The sequence below is a fragment of the Columba livia genome, chromosome Z, assembly GCF_036013475.1.
Source record: "Columba livia isolate bColLiv1 breed racing homer chromosome Z, bColLiv1.pat.W.v2, whole genome shotgun sequence".
Taxonomy (NCBI): Eukaryota; Metazoa; Chordata; class Aves; order Columbiformes; family Columbidae; genus Columba; species Columba livia.
In genome coordinates, this window is record NC_088642.1 from 57,532,541 (window position 1) to 57,555,962 (window position 23,422).

Sequence of the window (23,422 nt, forward strand, 5' to 3'; positions counted from 1 at the left end):
TTAGTTTGGGTTTGTGTTTTTCTGTGTGTGTGTATATTGCTCATTCCTTGATCCCACAGCATGCATCACAAGCAAATCTGTCCCAGGCAGAAGTGCAACACCTGCAATCTTTCCTAGTGCACAGAGTCCTCCGAGTGAAGTCTTCAGTATCATGTCATTCATTAATTTTTTAAGAGCATACAATATTTTTCTAAAATGTCTGTTTTCTCTAAATTCCACTATTTGGACTTGGCTTCTTTCTTAGAAGGCAACCTCTGATGTGTGGAGACTCAGAAACTCTCTTCTATAATAAATCAAACAAAAATATGACTACCAGAGCTTTCTGCAATAGCTCTTACGTACACAATGGCACAAAGTAGATCAGGACTGCTTGCCACTAATACCAACCCTTCCTTAAAATAAATGAGAAAGTATCAAGGTAACAAGATCTTGGCGAAGAACACAAAGAAATAAGTTTCAGAACTCTTAAAGAAATGAGTTGGACAAGTGACTGCTGGAAAGCCATCTCTGGAAACTAACCTGACCATCTCAGGAGGAGGGTTCCCCTCCCTGCACAAAGCCACCCTCTCTGCACATGCACTCAAGGCACTTCTTAATCCACTTAGTTCCGATGGGAAGGCATTAGATGCTGTCTTAGTGCATGTTTAAGCATATTGAAATGACCGGCATGAAACATGCTATAAGAAATATTTATTAGGGGAAAAAATGGGAGCAGTGAGGGATGAGCTGATGGCATAAGTTGTAAAAATGTTCCACAATAATTTGTTTTAATCCGTACTTCAAACACAGCTCCTAGTATATGCGTGCCTGTTAGAAAATGAAAACCTGAGAAAACAGCATTATAAAACCATACCTAAACATGAAGGTATTAATGAAATGGGTTAGAACAGAAACACACGCCTGGAAGAAAGGCACAAGGAGCAAAGCTGGACAGCACCTGCAAAAGATCCCAGTTTATCTAAATAAAATGAGGCCACTGTGGCCAGAGCTGTTATCAAATGTCAGTTCAGGCAACTGAGCACCGCACACCATTTCAACAGAACAGAATAGGAGCACAACCTACCTGCTGAGTAACACCTTTTATTATTGCAAGACAATCATATAGATTTGTTAGTGAGTAATACAAAGAAAGAGGCCTCCGTGCAAGTCCTAGATTCCAGTGTTTATCCATTTCTGTGAAAGCATCAATGCTGCACTTGAACTTACATCCACAGGATAAGGACTTTAAACTTCTCACTTAGAAGACAGGGAATTAATTTAAATGTTCATCCTGTTTACTACCAAGGTTCATCCAGGTCATGCCACAGTGATTTTTTCACGTGTAAAATAGGAAAGCTCTACTATCTCTCCTTAGAAGTTCAGGCAAAAGTCTATCTTTGAACTTAGTGATGTCATTTAGTTTTTTTTTTGTTCTGGTAGACTAAAATAAAGCATGGAAATGACCAAGACACAACAATATTTCATGTCCTCTTACTATTAATAAATTCACAATGTACATTGAAATAGAGTTTGGCAACCATAAATAAAGCAGATAATAATAAAAATGTGCCATCACATATCAGCTTTCGCAAAGTTTACTCTGTTATTAAGGTCATTCCCTGCAGAGAAAGTCTGTATAAAAAAGGGTCTACTGGACGTCTGCTGAGAAATGATATTGCATTAGCCCTTAGTAGCCACTTAATACATTTCAAAAAAGGGCAATTAAAAATGAGCTTAGATTACTGCACTTGCCCTTCCACTGTTTGTGGATTTCCAGGACCACCTCTCATTTAGGGAAGGAAAAAAAGGTGTCTTTGTTTGTTTATTTGTTTGTTTTGGGAGAAATATACAGATAGAAAATAATACAGCCACCCTCTGATGAGGGAATTTGTATACACAAAAATTTTCAAATTCCCTGAGGAAAACCAGGAAAATATTTAGACTGCTTGTTTGGTAATTTAATGCTGCTGTTATCACACTCTTTCCTTAATAGCTCTTTGTGGCAGAAGAATTCCTTCAGGTTGGCTGTTGTATCTTTTGGGGAATTAGGACAACGGGGTCCTGCTCTTATGTGAATCACTTTCTTGGAACGCGTCAAATAATAAAAGACAAAGATAAGAATAATACATCGGAAGCAAAATTTTAAGCTGATTGGGAGCCTTGAAGATGCTGATATAAGCATTTCCCTCTCCAATAAACCAGCTCTGCTCATCAGCTCAGGATGGTGCCAGAGTCCCACCTCCTCTGCTATGGTCTCTCCCGCACCTCACACACCCTTCTGTGCAGAGACTGCTTATCTCTGGTTATTTGCCCTGTTCCTGTTAACTCTGCAGGGTCCACTCCCTGTCTGGCCCTAAAGGGTTATAGCAGTACCTTCAGAAAATAATTTTTAGTTAGCTTTTTTAATAATCAGTTGCAGCATTTCACCCTTAAAATGTGCAATGAAGAGAAACCATACACAGGGGGCAACATTTGTCTGCCAAAAAACAAATATTGCAGACAGCCCCACCCCTCCTCCCCTCCCCCCCCCCCCCCCCACGCCCCCAATATTTAGGATGGTAATAAAATTTCCCACATCTGAGTTTTCACACCATGGAAAAATTATATTTTCCTAAATACATCTGAGTTGGAGAGTATGGATATTCTAATGTGTGCTTCTGGGACTGGGAAAGCCTTTGCAAGAGAATCAACCCCACGTTCTGATTTGCTGTCTCTTAGTTATATTTTGTTTTTTTTCAGCAACCTAAGTTTTATCTTTCTTCTGTTCTTTTGAGCTGCCCACCATGTACCTCCCAGCAGCCATACACCTGGGTTGGAAGCAGAAATATTTTTTCCTGGGTAGCCCCTTCCTCTCAGGATGTGGAAAATACCTGTTATGATTCACAGTATAATCACTTGTGCCTCACATACACAATAACTATACATCAAATAAACGCCTGCAAACTACACTATCATACACTACACTACTGTTCAAATATGTTGCATTAGTAAGGACTGACCTAATTTCGAAGCTACTCACACAAAATCAAACATTACCTTCCAATACACTGTTAGAGTAGCCATGTTTTACCCGATTGCATATTAATTTCAAAGCCACACTATCAAGTACCAAGATCAACTGAGATACCTAGTGTCATGAATCCAACATTTTATAACACACACTAATGGTGCAGCAGCCTAAAGGGACCTGATTGTATTGTTTAAATTTTCATTGTATAATCCTATTAATTAAGAAGTTCCAAGAACAAAGAAGACTTTTCAGTTTCAATTTAACATATTTTGGTTGTTTTTTTCCGACAATTTGATTCAAGATGTTGTGTTTTCTGGTTACAAATGACTCTAAAACGGCTTCAGTGGGACACGCAGTAGTAGTGGCACTTTGCATGCTGAGATTAAGAGCCCTCCACTGTCTATAATCCTAGATAATTTTTTTCAGAAAATTAATAATTATGTCATAGGACAGCACATTTAAAAACAGCTTCAAAACTGTGCCACTTGTTTAAAGAAACAAAGAAAAAAATCATCACCAAAAAGTTTCACTGATGCTGTCTGCACTGCCAGTCATTAACTGACCCTACTCCTATGTACAGCTTTCAGCAAACCAAGATAATTTTTGTCCACTCACAAACCTTCCACCTACACATTGGTCTGAGTAGTATTGGACCTTCTAGTACTTCCTTGGGACCTGATGATCCCAAAGAACAGGTAGCAGAGGACTGCTCACAAAGGAACACGCCTTAGAAACAGACTCCTTCTTCATCTCTAGAAGTTCATGGCTTTATTTTTCCAAGACAAGGCAAACAGAAGCATAGAAGACACCCACCACGCCTTTCTGCCCTTCTGCCCCTCTCACAGACCATTCCCCACAGTCAAACATGCCAAGGGGTGCCCAGACACGCGATTTCGATATCTTCAGGTACACGCAAAAGGTTTTAAAGGCGGTAGGGAAGCTAATTAATAGGAAAGTTGGGACTATTCCTGAATTAACTTTCCAGCAGAGGCGTCTGCAGGGCTCCGGACAGGTGCCGGGCGGCAGACCCCGCTGCCGGCGCGGGCTGTCACCGTACCTTGAGCAGCCTGACGGAGGGCAGGAAGGCGGCATGGCACAGCTTCCGAATGGTCCAGTTGAGCGGCCGGGGAGCATCGGTCTGATTCATGACCCTCCGCGAATTCCCACCGGGAGATCAGCCGCACACCGGACAGCGGCGCATCCCGCCCGCGCTGCCCGCGCCGCCGCAGGGCACGGGGCTGGTGGGCTGGGCAAGCGGCGCGGCTGCGGCCACCGGGCCTCCTTAAGAAAGCGACCTCCTGCGTGGGAACAGCAGTGCTCATGCATACCAAATGCGGCGGGATGGAGGCGACCAGCCCGCTGCTCTGGGCAGGCTGCGCTGGCGGAGCGGAAAGGAGCAGCCCGCAGAAAAAAAAAAGGCTGCGGCGAGAGATGCTGCTCCTGCTCTCTCTCCCTCCTGCCCTCCTCAGAGAGCAGCCGGGTTTGCCTCTCCCCGGCGCGCTGAGCCATCCGCCTCGCTCCTCCGCTTCCCCAGGCGAGAAGCAGGGCGGAAAGGAGATAATTTAAATAAAGCAAGCGGAGGGGCACTTGCACTTTCTTTCCCAAAGCATTGCGAGGAGAAGGAAACCGGCATGAGGGGAGGGGCCAACGCTCAGCAAAGACTGAGAGGGGAAAAAAAATAATTCACTCCTGATTTACTGATGGACCTAGAAAGCACGGTTTCATTGATCTGGCATAGTATTGGAGCGTTAGCAGTAAGTGGCAGTGGTTAGAAGCTGTGCTATGAGACTATGAGTGTTAACATGCACATTCTAGTGAAAAAAAAAAAAACAAAAACAAAAACAAAACCAATCCAAGTTCAGAATTCAGTTCATTTTAGTATTAAATCTAGTGGCATAATAATTCTTTTAAAGACAGGCAAACACATGAAGTAACAGTGCTGGGGCAATTCAAGTATGGCAAACCATGTTTCATTTGGGGCAGTAACTGGCTTTCCCAGCTAATGAAGGTATTCTTAATGCCAGCTGTCTGTCCAGCTAAAGGAGAAATATCTTTTTCACACTATTTTTTGGAGGGGTGAAGAGTACATGAGGGACGAGTTAGAAAGTGCAAAAGCAAACATCCTATAAAGCAATATGAATTTTTCATTTTGCAGTAATGACCAGCTATTACTCAGATTATGGAGGAAAACAGCCACTTCTCAGTAAAGTTTAAATCTCTTGCACCTAAGGTTGGAAAATAAACATTCAGCTTACTTGGCTAGATTTCACTGACTGCCATTTTCATATTTCCTTTTAATCCAAACACACAGATTTTTCTCCTCTATTATTTATTCTTATTATTCTGTTTACATTCATCAGCAAAAGCTGAATAATTCTCAAAATGAAAAGAAATGAAAAATACGGTTTCCATGACTGATCTGCCTGGTTTACATATTACTGTCTATAATGGTTTGCAATAGGGTCACAAATCTACAACTCTCTAATATGAAATGCTTTCTAAGGTTTGTTCAAGGACAGAAAACAGGACAACAGGGAAACTCGGTTCCTCAGCCAACACCATCAGATCCTCCAAGGTAAATCACTGAAGATATCTCAGTGGAACAAAGTAAGGATTGGTGTTTACACCACAGTCTTGCTCTCCAAAGGAAGTCTTGCCCTGGTACATAGTTCGATATTCTCCAAAGACAACATATTGGGGCCCACGTAGAAAGAGCCTGTGTGCACTGAAGTGAAAGCCAAGTACCTTTATGCTTCTTTTGAAGTCCTCCTCACTGGACCCTCTCAGTTATTCTGTGAGTGTTCTTATTCAACATCAGTGTTGGATACAAAAGTCTTCTGCCCAGAACATAATGTCCCAGAACATAATGCAAGGCTGACTTTGGACCAGAAGACTGCTCCCATCTCTTCCTCCCCACTGTATGTGGCAAATTTATAAAACTTCAAAGGTGCAGAGACCAGACCGTGGGCTGTCTGTGGAACAGAATGGGTAGAATGCCAGCAGCCATTTCCTTTTGACAAAACTTGTGCAGATGAAATCCTGGTTATGACTGGTCAGCTAGTTTATATTATACAGGTTTAAATGCCTTCTTGCTTGAACTCTGAATGTATTTGTTTTATAAAAGGAGGGAAAAACCTTGCTGTTGATAGTGAAATGGAATGTGACTAAGCAAATATGATTTTCTGAAACTACTTTTCTAAGACTCCATTAAAGAGGAAAAATTAAGTAAGCAGAAAAAAAAAAAAAGTCTGATTTAAAATAGCATGCACCTTAAAATGTGTGCAGCATGGTAATTTCCAATAACATCCAATGATTAAGCTTTTGGAATTCATAGTGAAAAGAAAGCAAAAGACTCAAACAAATAATTAACAAAGAATCCCAACACTACCAAGACCGTATGTTTCCCCTGTCTTCCACTCCCAGGCCATGCTGATAACTTTTCTTCACTCTTGAGGATCAGAAAATAATTTATCAGGGGGTAGGCAGAGGAGCTACTAGACTCATCATTACCTTGAAAGGTCACTTTCGTGTTGTATTAGGCATCTGCCATAACCCAGGATGCTCAGCCTATGTGCCAGGGATAAAGAAGACAGGAATCATAGCATGATGCCCTTCTTTTCAATGAGTAGAGTACCAAATCTCTGAGGAGGCTACAGAGCTGAAGACAATAAACAAACATAACAGATAGCTTTAATAAACTAAAAATAGTGAGCCCAATGTATCTTCTAGCTACCACAGAGCTTCATGTCTTTGAGATGAGCTCTATCATTGCCTTTTTCTGCAAACAGTACCTTAGGGACAAGAGCTGTTATGTGCTGCAGTGTTTAATACACACCAACCTTCTTTCACAGGCCTGTTTTCCATGGCCTTGTGCCTTGCCTAGTCATTTGTATTTGCAGAAAGTGAGTGCAAGTATTCTAACTTCTGTCAGTGGCAACAAGGAAGCTCTGATGAACAGGACATTATCATGACATGTGAGCTTCACTTCCACTACAACATTCTTTGATGCTTTGAATAGATCATTTAATCCCTGCTTGACCTTCATTTTAGTTCATTTTAACTTTAACGCATGTCACTTATCTATAGGCAGAGATTTTGTGGCTCTTGAGTGTAAACTTGAGAAAAGTCAGGTAGATTTCTTTGTTTTGGTGGTAGCATCCACCAATTTTTGGTAAGTGTAAATGGTGAAGCGGTAGGAAGCAAATAGGCAAACCCTGAAAAGCCTTTTTTCAGAGGTTGTGACAACATGGTTAAAAAGATAGTGAAAGATCAGGGAGAGATTTTTGTTTAGTTTGCAGGGCTTTTTATTGTTTCAGTGAAAAAGTCCGAGTTTGAGTCTCTTATTCTACCCTGTTGAAAAAAGAAAGTGCTCAGCTGAGCCCTTCTACAATCTGAGGCCCATCAGGAGATGCAAAGATGTAGCAATCCCAGTAGGATTTAAGACGCTACTTGGCGAGAGCTAATAGACAGAGCTGCCACTGTTATATTAAAACACTTTGTCCCTGAAGCATGCTTACTGCACCATCAGTATTCACATCTTGTTCTTTGTATCTTGCCAAGGAGCACCTTTGGTACCACAGGAAGACATAGGAAATAAAAGACAAATTTCATTGCTTCCTGCAATACAGAGAGATTTCTGTTCTTCTTAAACTTATTGTTCACGGAAAGCATTTTTAAAAAGCACCTCCTTGTAGATTCCTGCTATCCAATATGATAATAATACACTTAGAAAGCTTTGATACAGTAAACTTTAACATCTCTGGGAATGTGACAGAACAAAAACTGGTTGAGAAGCCCATTAACATCCAGACCACTCTCAGCACACCAGAGAGCAAACATTTAACAGAAAGGTATTACAGATGACAAACACAGTCACTGCTCTCCCATCCTGCCCGGTTCACAACTCCTTTATAAAATAAGAGAAACTGTGTAAATGAAAAGCAGAAGGGGTAGGACAAGGAAAACAGAAAGCTGTATAGGTCAGCATAGTAGAAAGCAACCTCTTCTGTGCAGTTGCTGCCCAACTGGGGTCAAACATCAGGTGGAGGCAGATAAGTTTTGCCATATCACACCCATTTTTCTCATGTACATAAACAGATGTGAGAAGAAAGATAGATCTTCACAGTGCAGCTCCAGCGCCACTTTGCCAAGCCTTCCTTGCTCCTCAAGCACCTTTTCTGCTTCCCCAAAAGCTTGCACTGCCCAGTGGGGTAGCAAATACCAGAGAAAACAGAGCTACCCTTGTGCCTCTTTTGCTTGCAGTGCTCATCATGGGAATGCTACAGAGACATGCAGAAGAAGAGGCAGTAGCTCTTCGTAACACCTCTGGCCACCTCCTAGGTTTGTGAAGGAAATGGCAAGTGGGCAACGGAAAAAAAAGAAGTAATTCAGAAGCTCATATTTAAATGTCAGAGCTAACAAAGCATTTCGCAGGTTAAGAAGTACTGGCCATCTTAATACCCAGTCACTTTGCAGGTCTGTAACTTAAGCAATATTGAAGAGTACATCAATCATGAGAAGCCTATATTTATGACAGCAATAGCATTTTTTCCAGCATACTCAGATTTCAATTTATTTATCTACCTTCATTTTGTGTGATTTTTTGCAAAAAATCAGAGAATACGAAGATATGCTATGAAGTCAGGATAAATTATGCTTAATTTTGTGCCTGCCATAACAGCTTTATGGACCTAGATTTTCTTGAAGTTTAACTCAACTGAAAATTAATTTAAAATTTCTCCACTGCTTTTGTACCTTTTCTATTCACAGCATGCCTGAGGTATCTTTTATGTTGTTATCTTTGCTTAGGTATTTCACAGGTCTTCTGCCACATGCTCATACCCATTACCTCCTCTCCCCCAAACACAAATACACATATTAATGTAATGTCTATATAGCGATTATATGTTAATTAATTAATTTGTCCTAGATGCAGGCAATTCTGTAGATGGCTTCAAGTACATACATAAACATCACTGTATGCAGTTATAAAGTATGGTTTTTGGTAGCTGACTGACAACCCAGAATAAAGGGTATTCTTTCTGTTAAGTTTTATAGCTGTATGGTTAATACAAAATATGATACATGCCTACTCACTGCCACCTGGAGGTCACGTTTAACTGATCTACACCTGGCTTATGCCTGGGAGTGCACCTATCTGGGTGACCACAAGAGATCTGAGGAGTGACACAGCACACAGCCACTGCAGAGACCCGGGGGAAGAGACCTGTGAGAAGACAGCGGGTGATCTGGGCAATGCAGACACACACAATGCTTCCTTGTTAGAGGTGTTTTCCTAGAGACCCTGTTAGATTGATCCCAGGTCCAAAAATAAGCAAGTGGAGATGTAGGCATGAAGTCTGATTATACACATAGAAATAGAAGTTTGAGCAGATATGTCACAACCAGCCTTAACCATTATGTGTGGTTTAATTTCTGCAACTACCGACAGAAAGTCCTGATAATTTGCATTGTTTTATCTTCAGTTGCTCTCTGGGTGCTTGTAAACCTGCCTACCCTTAACTATTGAAGCCGTATCCTTGAATGGTGTATTTCAGCACACACTCCTCTATAACTGCAGTTTTCAGCCTCTTAGAGTTTATCTTTGAAACACATTAAAACACATAGGCATATAACACTTGTATTTTGGGACTAGAAATGTCCCCAGTTGATTGTTACTTAGAAACAAATACTGCATTTTAAATTACAATCTATCTTAATTTAAATTGACTTTCAAGTGTAGGCAAACTGTCAGCTCTGTAACCTCTCCAACCCAGGACAGAAATTAGGTTGCTCAAACATTCAAATTTCTGATTATGCTAAAAGTCTCTCTCAATCTTAGCCATTATTTTCTTGTCTGCACTGTTTAACTTTGTGTTAATGCTTTCTCAGTTCTGACCTGTAACCTCATTTTCTCTATCATTTCCAGCTCAGATATCAACTTGACTGAGTTATGTTGGTGTAATATTTTCCTATAGATAAATGGAAACATTTTCTAGTCTTGATTATCTTGATAAACAAAATGCAAAAAAAAATATGAAACTGCATGAAAGGGGGCATTTTACTCCAACTGTTAAAGACTTCAACAAAAACCCTACACTACAACTATCTTGCAATACAGCATTTCTCTTAATTTGCTGCAGACAGATGTAGTATGCAACAAGAGCATTTTTCTCACCTCAGCTCATAGTTCAACAGAACTGGAAAGTAGTTTAGTATGTCTTGAAAGTGGCAAAGAAATATAAAAGTCCTGACTGCCTTCTGCTTTGGGGTTATAAAGAATCCAAATTTTCCATATGTATGGCATACCCATCTGCATCCCCCCCACCTTTGCCCAGAGGCAAAGGCCTTACCCTAGAGCAGACACTACCTCTGATGGTTAATCCTCCTGCAACCACGTGTCTCAGATTTGTAGGGTTGAGTATATTCAGTGTTTGATTACTGACCCACCTGTTTTTTTTTTTCCCAGAGAATTCCCTTACATTAAATTTTTACCATTCTCAGCGAAGACAGATATTCCTTTGCTGCCTTTAGTACATTTTCAGCTGCTCAGTTAGCTGTGTACCAATATTCATATCGGTTTGAGGAGCTAATCTGGCCACCAAGTGATTATAGTTAAGGGTGTCTGCTGGTGAACGGTTCAGCCACCAAACTCAAAAGACCATACTGGGGCACCCTCACAGTCACAAGGAAACACCGGGTGACTGATGGCCCAGAACAGATAGACACTAACCTCATCTAGGTGTTCCTGCTCCGGCAGGGGGATTGGACTGGATGATCTTTTGAGGTCCTTTCCAATCCCTAACATTCTGTGATTCTGTGATTCTGTGACACAGCAGACAGCACCGCAGAAGCAGTTGCACGAAGACTGTTACATCAGTTTAACACAAACAGGCATAGTGCTAGTAGCTAACAGCAAAAAGTCCTTGGTAGAGAGATAAAATTCTGCTTATTACACAGGTGCTACAAATTAGCTAACTGTATACTTGAACTTTTGTTAGGAAATCCTTTGCTTTGTTTCAGACTTACTGGAAAATCAAGCTTGCACAGGAGTTGTAATTATGTCTTCCTCACACATTTTGAGCAGCAATGTCTTCTATATTATGCAATGGGAAGATGACTTACAGAGCGGGTGATCCTCTGTGTCCCCTGAGCAATTTGTGGTTTTCTTTTAAAGAACAGCAGAAGGAAAAGTGTAAGATTGGGATCTTCATGAAATTAAATGAGAGGTATGGCAAGTCTGGACGAAGTTGTGCAACAAAAAGTACTACTCTAAATTGCACTTTTCAAATCCATAGAAATTACTCCTCTGGTCTACTTTAAAATATGCTTTCAAGCTGACCACCTTAAGCAAGTGTGGTTTTAGCACTTCACAGGTTTGGATTTGTTTTATTTTTAAAGGCACATACCAAGTTCGCATATGTTCTTGTTATATTCTGGGCTCACAAACACCTGCAATTTTACATCTACATTTTCACTGGGACAATTACAAGCCCATCTGGACAGCAACAAACTCTGGATGGTGTGATATAGGTGTTTCTGGTAGCATCTGTTGCATTTATTTTGTATTTACATTCAGTGGCACACTGGGAACAAAATCAAAGTTTGGGGCCTTTTACACTGATCACAGATCAAAGATACAGGAAAAGTAGTTCATGCCCTTCAGAGACAGTAATCTAGTTTCCTACCCAGACACAACAGATGGGTGACACAAAAAGTGCCAGATGAGGGCAACAGTAAAAAGAGCATCAATTGTATCAAATAAGCCACAGTCTCAGCTTGCACTTTCCTAACCAATTCCTGGGTATGCTGTTTGAAGGCAACAAGGCAGATGCCTGTAAAAGTTAGAGAAATGGTCTGCATCGACTTACTAAAAATCGTTCTAGTTCTGACAGAACACTCAGACCTATCAAGCACATAAAAGACCATTAACTATGGCGTTCTCTCATAGTGTCTTATATCATGGGCAATTTTTTACTGGAGGCTGGTATTTCAGCTAAATGTTGTATTTCTGAAATCCTGTGACTGTAGATACCTGGGAAATGACTGGAAAAAATAGCTCATCAGGTGGAAATATTTTCCAGTATTTTTTTATTCAAAGGACAGAAAAAACTCTGCTTGTCTTTTTCAACCCCTTTTGTTGCTGCTGTTGTTTTAAGATTTAAATCCTTTTCCTGCTCAGATGTAACACATAGTTTACTTCCTTGCTCAAAAGACACCACAGAAATCAGGAAATCAGAAACTGAACCCTCATTGTTATTTTTACATTGCATCACATCTTTTTCATAGTTTATAAATTAATAAAATCAGGCCATTCGAAAAGCCATCACTCATACTCCAAAAACACTTGCCCAAACTGTATTACTTTTGTGGGGCGTTTTTAAATATTTCTTTGTGAACCCTCTTAATGAGTAGCAACAATAGTCCCATATTCATGCAGTTCTGAACTCTTAAATGAGACAGCAGAGTGGAACTGGAATATAAAACTGCACTGCAGAAGAATCTATCTTTTTGGTAGAGCACAACTATAGTACTACTCATGACAGACTAACTACTCGTTTATTTAAGGAGACAAGCTGCCCATGCTTTTCCACATCTCCAAAGAGAATACATATAACTATTCAGATGTAGCAACAGCAGAATCTACAGGAGAAGGAAAAAAAAAAAAGCAAAAGAAAAGGAAAAAGGATTATTTGAGTGTCACTCAGTTATGCAGTTGCCTCTGCAATAGCTTGAAGCATGTATTTTCTAACACTTCACTGTGCTCATGGCTTTCTCATCACTACTGTGAAAACAGAGCCACTCGTACCAACACTAAACAGGCAGATCCCACTGGCAATACAGAGCTGCTGGAAGGAGCTTCTGTAAGAGTTTTTTTTTGGCATACTGAGCAAGTCTTCATCAGGTTAATGCCCTCGTTGTAGACAATCCTGTAACATCCAATACACGCAGAATATTAATTTTTAAAGCACTCTGTTATTTAGGTCCTATGATTTGTACAATTCCACTAATTCTACTGCTATTTATGAATCCTTATCCATAAGACTTTCAAATCACAAGCAAAACCAGTACATGTAGATTTTGTTTTAGGCCCTTCCTCTGCCACTAGAACCTGAAAATAAATTTGAGATATAGCAATTTTCTAATGTAGTAATCCCATGTTCTATTTCATCAAACAATGGTGATGCTGGCAGCCTTAACAAATGACAGATTCTCTCCAGGACTGTGTGATTTCACTCTCTGTTTCATCTTTTCAACACTTCCTTAATATTATAGTTCAAAAATTTTGACTTTTTGATTTATGCCTTAGTTCCAGAAGAGAAACAAAACATATTCTTCCTGGTATCTTAGCACTAGACTTTATGCCTCTGTTGTGTTATGTATAAAGTATCTGTTGTATTTAGGACACGAGTCATGAATTATTTTTCAGACTCAAAAAAAGACTTTCTGATTCTTAATGGAACAGAGCATCTATGGCTATGATTTACGTATCATTTTGCTACTGCTGCTAAACTAATTCAGAGGAGAAAAAAATTAAAACTGACTATTGAAGCTGGACAAACACAAGCAAGTCAGAGATTCTTGGAAGAAAAGCCTTCTGGAAAACAACAATGAACATTGGTATAAATATTGACATAAGCTTCTTTGATACCCATTTTTCAAGATTATTTGACATTTGATAAAAACTTCAAATGAGTCACCTCTTGGGAGTGTATTTTCATATGTGGAATCTTTCAAAAATTTTTAGTTAACATAATGTTTCCATTAAAAGAACTGCACAAATTCTAAATACAGTCTGCTTTTTCACCACAGTTCATGCAACAAGCAGGAGATTAACATTTATGTACTCTTGGAAGAAAAGTGACTCTCTAAATAATTGTTAATTTTTTTTCCTTATTCTATGGAAGTCGTCCATTTATCTTCTTTAAGGGTTTGTTTTGTTTTATATTGTTTTACTCTACTTCAAGACATACCCAGTTTGAGAGGTCTAAACTAGTATCTCCTCTGGTGTTCTATAAAAACCTACAGATCAAAAGCATTAAAAGCATATTTTTTTTTAGTATATTTTTATTTTATTACTGTGAACTACTCACAACAGTATATTTTCCTATTCTTAATTACTTTTTATCACAGGCTTATCAGTTTTCACCACAGGCTTATAACTTTCTGGTTTATAATCAACAGTAACAGAAGATCACATATCAGGGCATTGCCTCTTGCACCACTGATGTAGCAGAGAAGGCAGTGCAAAATACAAGATATGATACCAGAAGGTATCTACTGACTTGAAAGTTCCATGAATTATTTAGGTTATCCGGCTACATGTTATAATTACTGTGTGCAGTTTAACTACTGGGAGAGAAAAATGCTGGCTGAAATATCTTCAGATCTGAAAGCACTGCTGGGCCCTGTGCTAGACAAAAAAAGCTTGACTTTTTAATGGGTGGTAAACAATATACAAATTGCACTTCAGGCATACTTGTTGCGAAGGGGGTTCAGACAAGTTAAAGAAAAGCCCAGGGTTCTCATCAGCCATTTTGACACCCACATAAACCTCAGTGTTTAAAAATATTTTGAGATTATGAACAGGAACAAAAATAAATTATAGTTAAGTGCAATCACAGTAACCAATAATGACCCTACTTATATACTACGTTGGGGTTTTTTTTTGAAAAGTCTACTTTTATGTACTAAAAATAAATTCTCAGACTCATAATATATTTATAAAGAAAGTCTTCTCACGCGTGTATCCATGACAACCTAGATTTATATTTTCAGCTTCAGAAAGTTGTTACAGCACAGCTTACATAAATTACTTTAAAGAATGTAACAGGATAGGATGGTTTGCTACCTGAGGTATTTTATTTGGCAGAATATATAATATTTCAAGTATATTGAAGCATACAGGAAAACAAAAGCCTTTTGCAGTGGTTTGAAACCCATGCTGTCAAAAAGGAAACATATTTTTAATACAAGGAAAATGTAGAAGCTCTTTATGACAAAGCACACTGGAAATTTAAAAATCCCTGAAGACATAGTAATTGAATATTAGCATGCCATAGTTGGGAAAGCAAAGAAACATAACAGAAATGTGAAGCAAACATTGCTTGAAATAAATAGAACTCCTTCCATTTACACTAGTATGCTGCCTACTGGGATTCCATCTGGACTGCTTTGGGCACAGGCAACCTCATTTTTTTCTCTTTTACCTAGGGAAAAGGGACTGCTTTCAATATACTGAGCATTACCAAAATTGCATTTCTGTTATACATACTTTCATTTTGCTTTTGACTTGAGAGGTGTAGCATGGTATTTATATTAATATACTAGATTAACACATGAGGCAATTTCCAAGTACAAAATGGAAACAGTGAGAAGATATTTAGTGAATTTTTTCCAAAATGAGTATCCGTTACTTTCCTAGCATTTTGTTGTCAAATAAATGTAATCTACCTTGGAAAGAGATTTTGAGGGAAGAAAGATACAATCATTTCAATAAGTTTAATAGGCTGTTAAGAACTCAAGTGCTGTTGACAACAACTGCAGCCTCTATGAAAATTGTTCTGAGCAGAGCTTACTGCTTTAGACTGAGAGCCAGGAAAGCAAAAAACAAACAAACAAACAAACAAAAACAAACAAAATAAAAGCAGACAAGCTCTTAACAGAATCTTCCCTTGAACTCTCCGTTAGAGAGAATAAGTTCCCAGGCATCAGCCATGCAATGCCTGGGTGACACGCTGCCAGGCAGCCTGACACTGGGTGGATTCATTATTTCTAGACCCACACTGAGGCCTTGGGGGATCTTCTCATGGAGGATCCCCAGTGGAGAAGTACTTAACCAAGGGCTGCCCAATAAGATTAAAGTGGAATTTAATACTTACATCTAATGCAGCAACACAAAGTTCCTCTGTAAGCCACATATACGAGCTTCAAGGACTGCAAACCAGCCATGAGCAAACTCCTCTGCAAACTCCTCTTATGACCACAGAGGTTAGGCTGATACTGGGAAGGCATGAACTTTGCAGCCTCTGCTCCTGAAGCAGAACCAGCAGGTGAGAGGAATGCTCACACTGCATGTGTCCACAGTTGGGCAACTGCAGCCTTTTGTGGCCCCTTGTCTCCTCCCCCATGTCCTGTGCGTCCCCTTTCTGATCTGGAACAATGGCCTGGATGTGCAACAATGAGAACCAAGGAGTCTTGGCAGCCCCTTTGCTCCTTTTTCTAGGTGTGTTAGAGCAACCTGGGGACTAATTTTCTGTATAAGACAAATGTAATTTTACTTGCTTGTATAAATATTTGTGGCCACTGTTCATGCAATTCAGTAGTACTGTAAGAGCATTAAGTAGGTAAACATACTACTTTTATGGGAAGGATTCTGTACCAAAACATCATTATACACCTATAAAACATTAACTGAATTTGTTTTTCTTGGCATATATAGTTGGTATATTAGTTTCTACAGCCCATTACTATATTTTACTTAATGAAATGTAATTTATTGACACTACTGAACACTTTCCAACTTCACTAATATAGTACAAGCTTGAGTCTGCCTGCAGCATCTTTCAGTCCTCCAGGAAGGAGCAGAAAATGTACAGCAGAAATGAAATCCCTTAATCTAGAGCCATCAGCACTAATAATCTCTCCTGAAATTTTGTGACAATAATGTTCAAATGTATTATTGCTCCCATGATGTATAACAGAAGACACTTGAGTGGCTGGTTTACCAAAGAATGATATTGCATGTTAGCTAAAGTCTTAAGAATGCTGCTACTTCATACAAGTGCAACAAGATGATCTCAAGAGTCCTATGTCCCGTCCTACCCCAGCTTGACCAAACTAGACACCTGCACCTGTAACAAAAAAGTCATCCTATTATAAACAACCTGTATCAAAACACACATAGAAAGGCATCATACAGGCAAGATAACCATATTTGCATTTGTGTTATTAGTCAGATACAATCATAAGTGATAAATAAACCTTACAGTGGTAAAAGGTTACACCCTGCTAGAAGTTTGGTAAGCATCTTATTAGAGTAAAATTTTAGCACATCTTTATGCAACTTTTGTTCCTCATATTTTAGATGGCAGGGTTTATCAAAACTGGTTAAGCAACGTATTCCTCTGATATCCAAAGGTTTTGCATGGAAATTAATTTTTGGTCCGTTAAACACATTACCTAACATATAGCCATCAACCAGCACAATTGACGTATACTGGTTTTGTGCAGACAGCAATGGCTCAAGGGCCATTTGTGTGCAAATACTTGAAAGGGTTAAAACCAAGAACAGATGCTATGCCATGCAAGTGTGATGCTACATAAAATTCTACACAATTTAAATGCATTAACTGAAACTTAAGCAAGCTTATTTGATGGGTTTCCTCTGGTGTTGAATAAAGAGAGTGTCAAGCAATTGTACATGCAGGAGTGGAAAATCAGTGTTTTGTACCAACATTTAGATACCATGAAGTTATGGCTGTCTCTTGCCTACAGTTATCCTCTACAAAGCAAATGAAGAGCTTTTCTTTTGCACTGTTTCAATAAGAAGAAAAAAATTACCTTGAAAGTTACAATTTTTCAAAGACCACTTTAAAATATGGCTTCTGTCTAACATTTCTTATGAAGCAAGCTTGAATGACATCACATCACAAGGGCTGGACACAATGATATGTAAAATGGAAATAAGTGTTATTATAATAGTACAAATTTCAGAGCCCAGTGGTGCTGCCTTGGTGCTGCTTCCACCTTCATCTTAGTTAGAAAGACCAATCCAGTGATGTTACACCTGGCTTTACTTGAAATGTCACTAAGCAACTTTAATTAGAGAAGGAAAAAGACTTTCTTCAAGCACAGCATTGCACATGCTAGGTGTATTTTTAAGCATTTAGGATAGGTTTCATGAAATCAAATAGAATATTGCTAAATCATACAGCTGCTTTTGGAATATCATTAAACATAGATTTCATGAACAGTATGAAACTAATACATATATAATTAGAACTGGTAAAAAGAAGAATTTAAGAGGGATTGATTAATACTTTAAAAAAAAATGTCATATGGATCAACCAGTCAAATTATTTCATCATTTTATCAGCCAATAATAGGGGAAAAAAACCCAACTGTTCAAAATAATGATTTTTTGATCCTTCAAAATACTCACTCACTGCTACAACTGAGCAGTAATTGAGTGCACCCAAGACACCTGAGTTCTGCATACTTAACACAGGCACAGAGCAGGGTCAGCAGGTTACACAGGACTGTGTCAAGGAAGGTCTCACAATGGCATCAGCCAGCTCCCTCAGCATTTACAGGTGCATCCCACCAGGGCCTACGGACCTGTGTATGTCTCATCAGTTCAAATGCTCCTTCACCTGATCTTTCTTCACTAAGGTAAGTCTTCCTTTCTCTGGACTTTCCCACTGGTCTCTGTGGCCTCGGATTCTTGAGAGCAAGTCTTACCAGCAAAAACTAAAGCAAAGAATGCACCAGGTACATTGTTTTCCTGTCTTCTGTGTCACCAGGTTTCCTATCCCATTCACCAATGGGCCCACACTTTTCGTATTCTTCCTTTGTTGCTGAAATACCCATAAAAGCCTTTCTTGTTACCCTTCAGTTTCTTCACCAGATTGAACTCCAAAATTACTTTGGCCTTCCTAACCCTATCTTTGCTGGCTCAGAGTGTGTCTCCAAATTCCTCCTGGGCCACCTTACCCCACTTCTACCTCTTGTGAACTTCTTTTTTATTTACAAGTTTTGTCAGGAGTGACTTGGTTATCCATGTAGTCCCCCTGTGTGATTTCCAGCTTGTCAGGAGCAGACCATTCTTCATCTTGGGGATTAATCACCTTGAAAATTAACCAGGTCTAATGGATCCTTCTTATCTCCAAGACTATTTCCCACAGGATTCTTCTAAGCAGGTCACCGAACAGGCCAGACTGTGTGTTCCTCAAGTCCAGAGTTGTGATCCTGCTATTTTTTCCATCCTCTTGAGATCCTGAACTCCATCATCTCATGGTCATCACAGCTATGACTGATCCTGACCTTTACATTGTTGACCAGTCACAGAATCACAGAATTACATAATGTCAGGGATCGGAAGGGACCTCAAAAGATCATCTAGTCCAATCCCCCTGCAGGAGCAGGAACACCCAGATGAGGTTACACAGGAATGTGTCCAGGTGGGTTTTGAATGTCTCCAGAGAAGGAGACTCCACAACCTCCCTGGGCAGCCTGTTCCAGTGTTCTGTTAACCTCACTGTGAAGATGTTTCTTCTCATACTTAAGTGGAACCTCCTGTGTCCCAGTTGGAACCCATTACCCCTCGTCCTACTGTTGATTGTCACTGAGAAGAGCCTGGCTCCATCCTTGTGACACTCACCCTTTAGATATTTGTAAACATTAATAAGGTCACCCCTCAGTCTCCTCTTCTCCAAACTAAAGAGACCCAGCTCCCTCAGCCTTTCCTCATAAGGGAGATGCTCCACTCCCTTAACCATCTTTGTTGTCCTGCACTGGACTCTCTCCAGCAGTTCCCTGTCCTTCTTGAACTGAGGGGCTCAGAACTTGGACACAATATTGCAGATGGGGTCTCACCAGGGCAGAGTAGAGGGGAAGGAGAACCGCTCTAAACCTACTAACCATCCCCTTCTAATGCACCCCAGGATGCCATTGGCCTTCCTGGCCACAAGGGCACAGTGCTGGCTCACGGTCATCCTGCTGTCCACCAGAACCCCCAGGTCCCTTTCCCCTACACTGCTCTCTAACAGGTCATTCCCCAACTTATACTGGAACCTGGGGTTGTTCCTACCCAGATACAATATTCTACACTTTCCCTTGTTATATTTCATTAAATTTTTCCGTGTCCAACTCTCCAGCCTGTCCAGGTCTCACTGGATGGCAGCTCAGCCTTCTGGTGTGTCAGCCACTCCTCCCAGCTTGGTGTCATCAGCAAACTTGCTGATAGTACACTCTATTTCCTCATCCAAATCACTGATTTATATATTGAACAATACTGGTCACAGTACTGACCCTTGAGGCACTCCACTAGATACAAGCCTCCAACTACACTCTGTCTGATTGACCACAACTCTCTGGCTTCTTCCCTTCAGCCAGTTCACAGTCCACCTTACTACCCCATCATCCAGTCCACACTTCCTGAGTTTAGCAGCAAGAATGCTGTGGGAGACTGTATCAAATGCTTTACTGAAATCAAGGTAGACCACGTCCACTTCTTTGCCATCATCTATCCACCTTGTTAAGTCCTCATAAGAGGCTATGAGGTTGACCAAGCATGACTTCCCCTTTGTGAAGCCATGCTGACTGCCACTAATGACCTTCTTATCCTTGATATGCCTTGCAGTGGTGCCAAGGATAAGTTGTTCCATCACCTTCCCAGGGATGGAGGTGAGACTGACTGGTCTATAGTTACCAGGGTCCTCCTTCTTGCCCTTTTTAAAGACTGGAGTAACATTTGCTTTCCTCCAGTCCTCAGGCACCTCTCCCATTTCCCAAGACTTGGCAAATGTGATGGAGAGTGGTCTCGCAATGACCTCAGCCAGCTCCCTCAGCACCCGCGGATGCATGCCATCTGGACCCATGGATTTATGGATGTCCAGATTGCTTAACTGCTCCCTAACCCAGTCCTCATGAACCGAGGCAAACTCCTCCATTGTCCTGCCTTCCTCTGGGGCCTCGGGTATGGGGCTCATCAGGACAGCTTCTGGCAGAGCAGACAGAGACAAGTAGGCATTCAGTAACTCTGCTTTCTCTGTATCTTCTGTCACCAGGGCACCCACCTCATTCATCAGTGGGCCTACATTGCCTCTGGTGTTAGTTTTATCTGCCACATTTTTGAAAAAGCTCTTTCTGTTGTCTTTGACCCCTCTTGCCAAGTTTAATTCTAAGGAGGCCTTAGCTTTTCTAGCTGCCTCCCTACACCTCTGACCTTGTTTGTAAGTATGATGTCCAGTAGAATGGAGCCCTTTGCAAAGAAGGGAGCTCTTTGGCTTCTTGATTAATTCTGTCATCAAGTTGTCAACAAAGCACTCCAGAAACCTCTTGAATCACCCATGTTTGCTGCGCTACCCCTCCAGCAGATACCAGTGTGATACAAATATCTCATGTGGAACAACACCTGTGAACATGAGGCTTCTTCCCATTTTTGTAGGAGGCCTCAATTACTTCTTATTCCTGACCAGGAAGAGCTGATTGCTGACAGAGCTGATGCTGTAGTCTTGAGGAACAAATCTATTCCTATTTATGAAGCTGACAACTTTTACCGAGAGGACTGGAGTCTTTTCAAACTTTCAGAGTCTGTGGGTAAATATCTGGAGACAAATAAATACTCCTCGGATCACAGCAATGACATCTGAATCCTGTACTATCTTGCCTCTTGCCACATAAGTTCTAAGATGAGACACAGCCGGGTAATACATTCACAACAGCGAAGCCCTGGATTTTCTTTTACAAACTAAAACCATGTTTTGTAACTGGCAGACTTTATGCAAAGTCCATTTCAACTCATGAAGTGTTTTACATAAGAATATTTTTGAATTTGGTTTGGTTTACAGCAACTCCAGGTTCTTAAACAGCCCCTTTAGAAAAACAAGAACAGTAGAATTTTTAATTGGCACCTTACTGACTGTAAATTTATGTTCACAGAACAAAAAACAAAATTCAGCCATTTATTATTTTTTTTTTAAAGCCCTATTTACTCATCTCATGTCCCCTTTCACTGAAACGTAGACTTATCCATAGGATATGAATGACTGGTTATCTTTGTACAGTAATTGTACTCAACAGAGAAGAAAAGGAAATAAATCCAGTAAATAAATCCTTTTCCACAGTGTGTTATAACTGGGAGGTAAACAGCATGCAAATAGTTACACAAGACAGGAATGGTGAAGGTAGCGACACTTTTGAGAGATTGCTGTGAAATGTATAAATAACCACACAGTAGAACTTCTGTTTATGCCTTACACTCTAAGGCTACAAACCAGTCTCCTGGCAGACTTGGATTAAAAAAGGATCAATGCAGCCACACTAAGAGCTTTCAGAGGTTTCAATATCAGAGACTGCTGTGCTTTATTAAATACCGATCAGGTAATAAAGAATAGCAAGGATTATATGCACTGACTTTGAGGAGAGGAATTAGGATAAATAAGTCTAAGTGGGAGCCTATAAATTTACCATTACAATTAAGCATTACTTTACTAAAATTTATATAGTGAAAAATAGTATTGATTACTTTATTCACGTCTGAGCCCTAACTGACTTTTTATCATTGAGGAGATGCTTCTGTTTGCTGTTCTCAAATAGTCACTGATGTTGTTTTTTAGAGGAAAAGGTCTCCATATTGAAATAGCTACCTAAGAACTAACCAGCTTTGGAATTATTATCAGTTGGCCCCACAGCTCCTTGGGAGTTACTGACCACCCATGGTACATAAGTTGCACCACTTGTCAGCAAAACTCATTCCCACAGGCCACTGACCCTGTTAGTATTGCCCATGTCTGACACAGCTACCAGAGCATGTCTTTGCCTCTGTAACCCAGTGTTGTGGTTGAGACGGACAAACAACATGGACCAAGTTCTTCCAGGATGAAAATAGTAGATGCCATCTACTGCCACAAGTGTATTTTTATACAGTTTTACCAATTCATGTGTCTCTTCACTATTGGTTACAAGTTACAGCAGTTAACATCTCATTGGCTATTTTTGCTATCATCAATGCTACTCTTCTACTCCCTTCTCTCTCACAGGTACATCCTTAACATCTCCGGATACTCCATTACTCCCATCTTTCTCAGGGGTAGGCCTTAATATCTTCAAGGCTAATTTCTGTTCCCATGCCCTCTGTCAGGGAATCCACGGACCCACCGTACTCCCACAACCCAGATATCTGTGTTAGCAGCATGGGCCTGCTCAGCAGATGGCTTCACCCACAATAATCCTGCAAGCTAGACTCATGCCTCTGTTTTATCTCTCTGTTGTACTCTACAGATAAGGACTTAATAGCTGAGAAAATAATGGACACAAGGAGGGGTATGATTCTTACATTAACCAGAAGTGATCAGTAGCAGCACACAAGATCGTTACGTAGTAAATCAAGTGCCAACGGCTGAGCTAGCTTTGCTGTATTGCTGTGCATAAGGACAGGAACAGGTAGAGCAAAGTCAAGACTCCGGTGTGAATGTGCCGTTCAGGAAAAAAGGCACAGGACCAGTGGAATGGATGTTGTGGTCTGTCACCGTTTCCACACAGTGACCTTTACAAATATTTCTGTGTGTTGTTTATCCATAAGATAAATGGCCGGTAGGTACATCTATTTCAGCATTTGAGCTATTAACCATTAATAACATTCTATGTAAGACATGTTTAAATAGTAAGGTGTATGTTACATTTCACAAATAGGAACACCAGAAATGTGCT

General features: G+C 40.2%; 1 protein-coding gene across 12 annotated transcripts in view; it reads right to left on the bottom strand.

The window, feature by feature from the left end:
* TRPM3 (transient receptor potential cation channel subfamily M member 3) overlaps positions 1-23,422 on the bottom strand; it is a 442,246-nt gene that overhangs the window by 271,817 nt on the left and 147,007 nt on the right. For 3 of the 12 annotated variants that reach the window (XM_021290067.2, XM_021290065.2, XM_065045976.1), the window contains exon 1: positions 4,047-5,154. The exons of 7 other annotated variants lie outside the window; for them this stretch is intronic. In XM_021290067.2, the coding sequence (XP_021145742.2) occupies positions 4,047-4,136 (90 nt within the window). In that variant the 5' untranslated portion in view covers positions 4,137-5,154. Of the gene's footprint in view, positions 1-4,046; positions 5,163-23,422 lie in introns of those variants that run through there. 2 more of the 12 variants (XM_065045969.1, XM_065045973.1) reach the window with 2 other exon arrangements.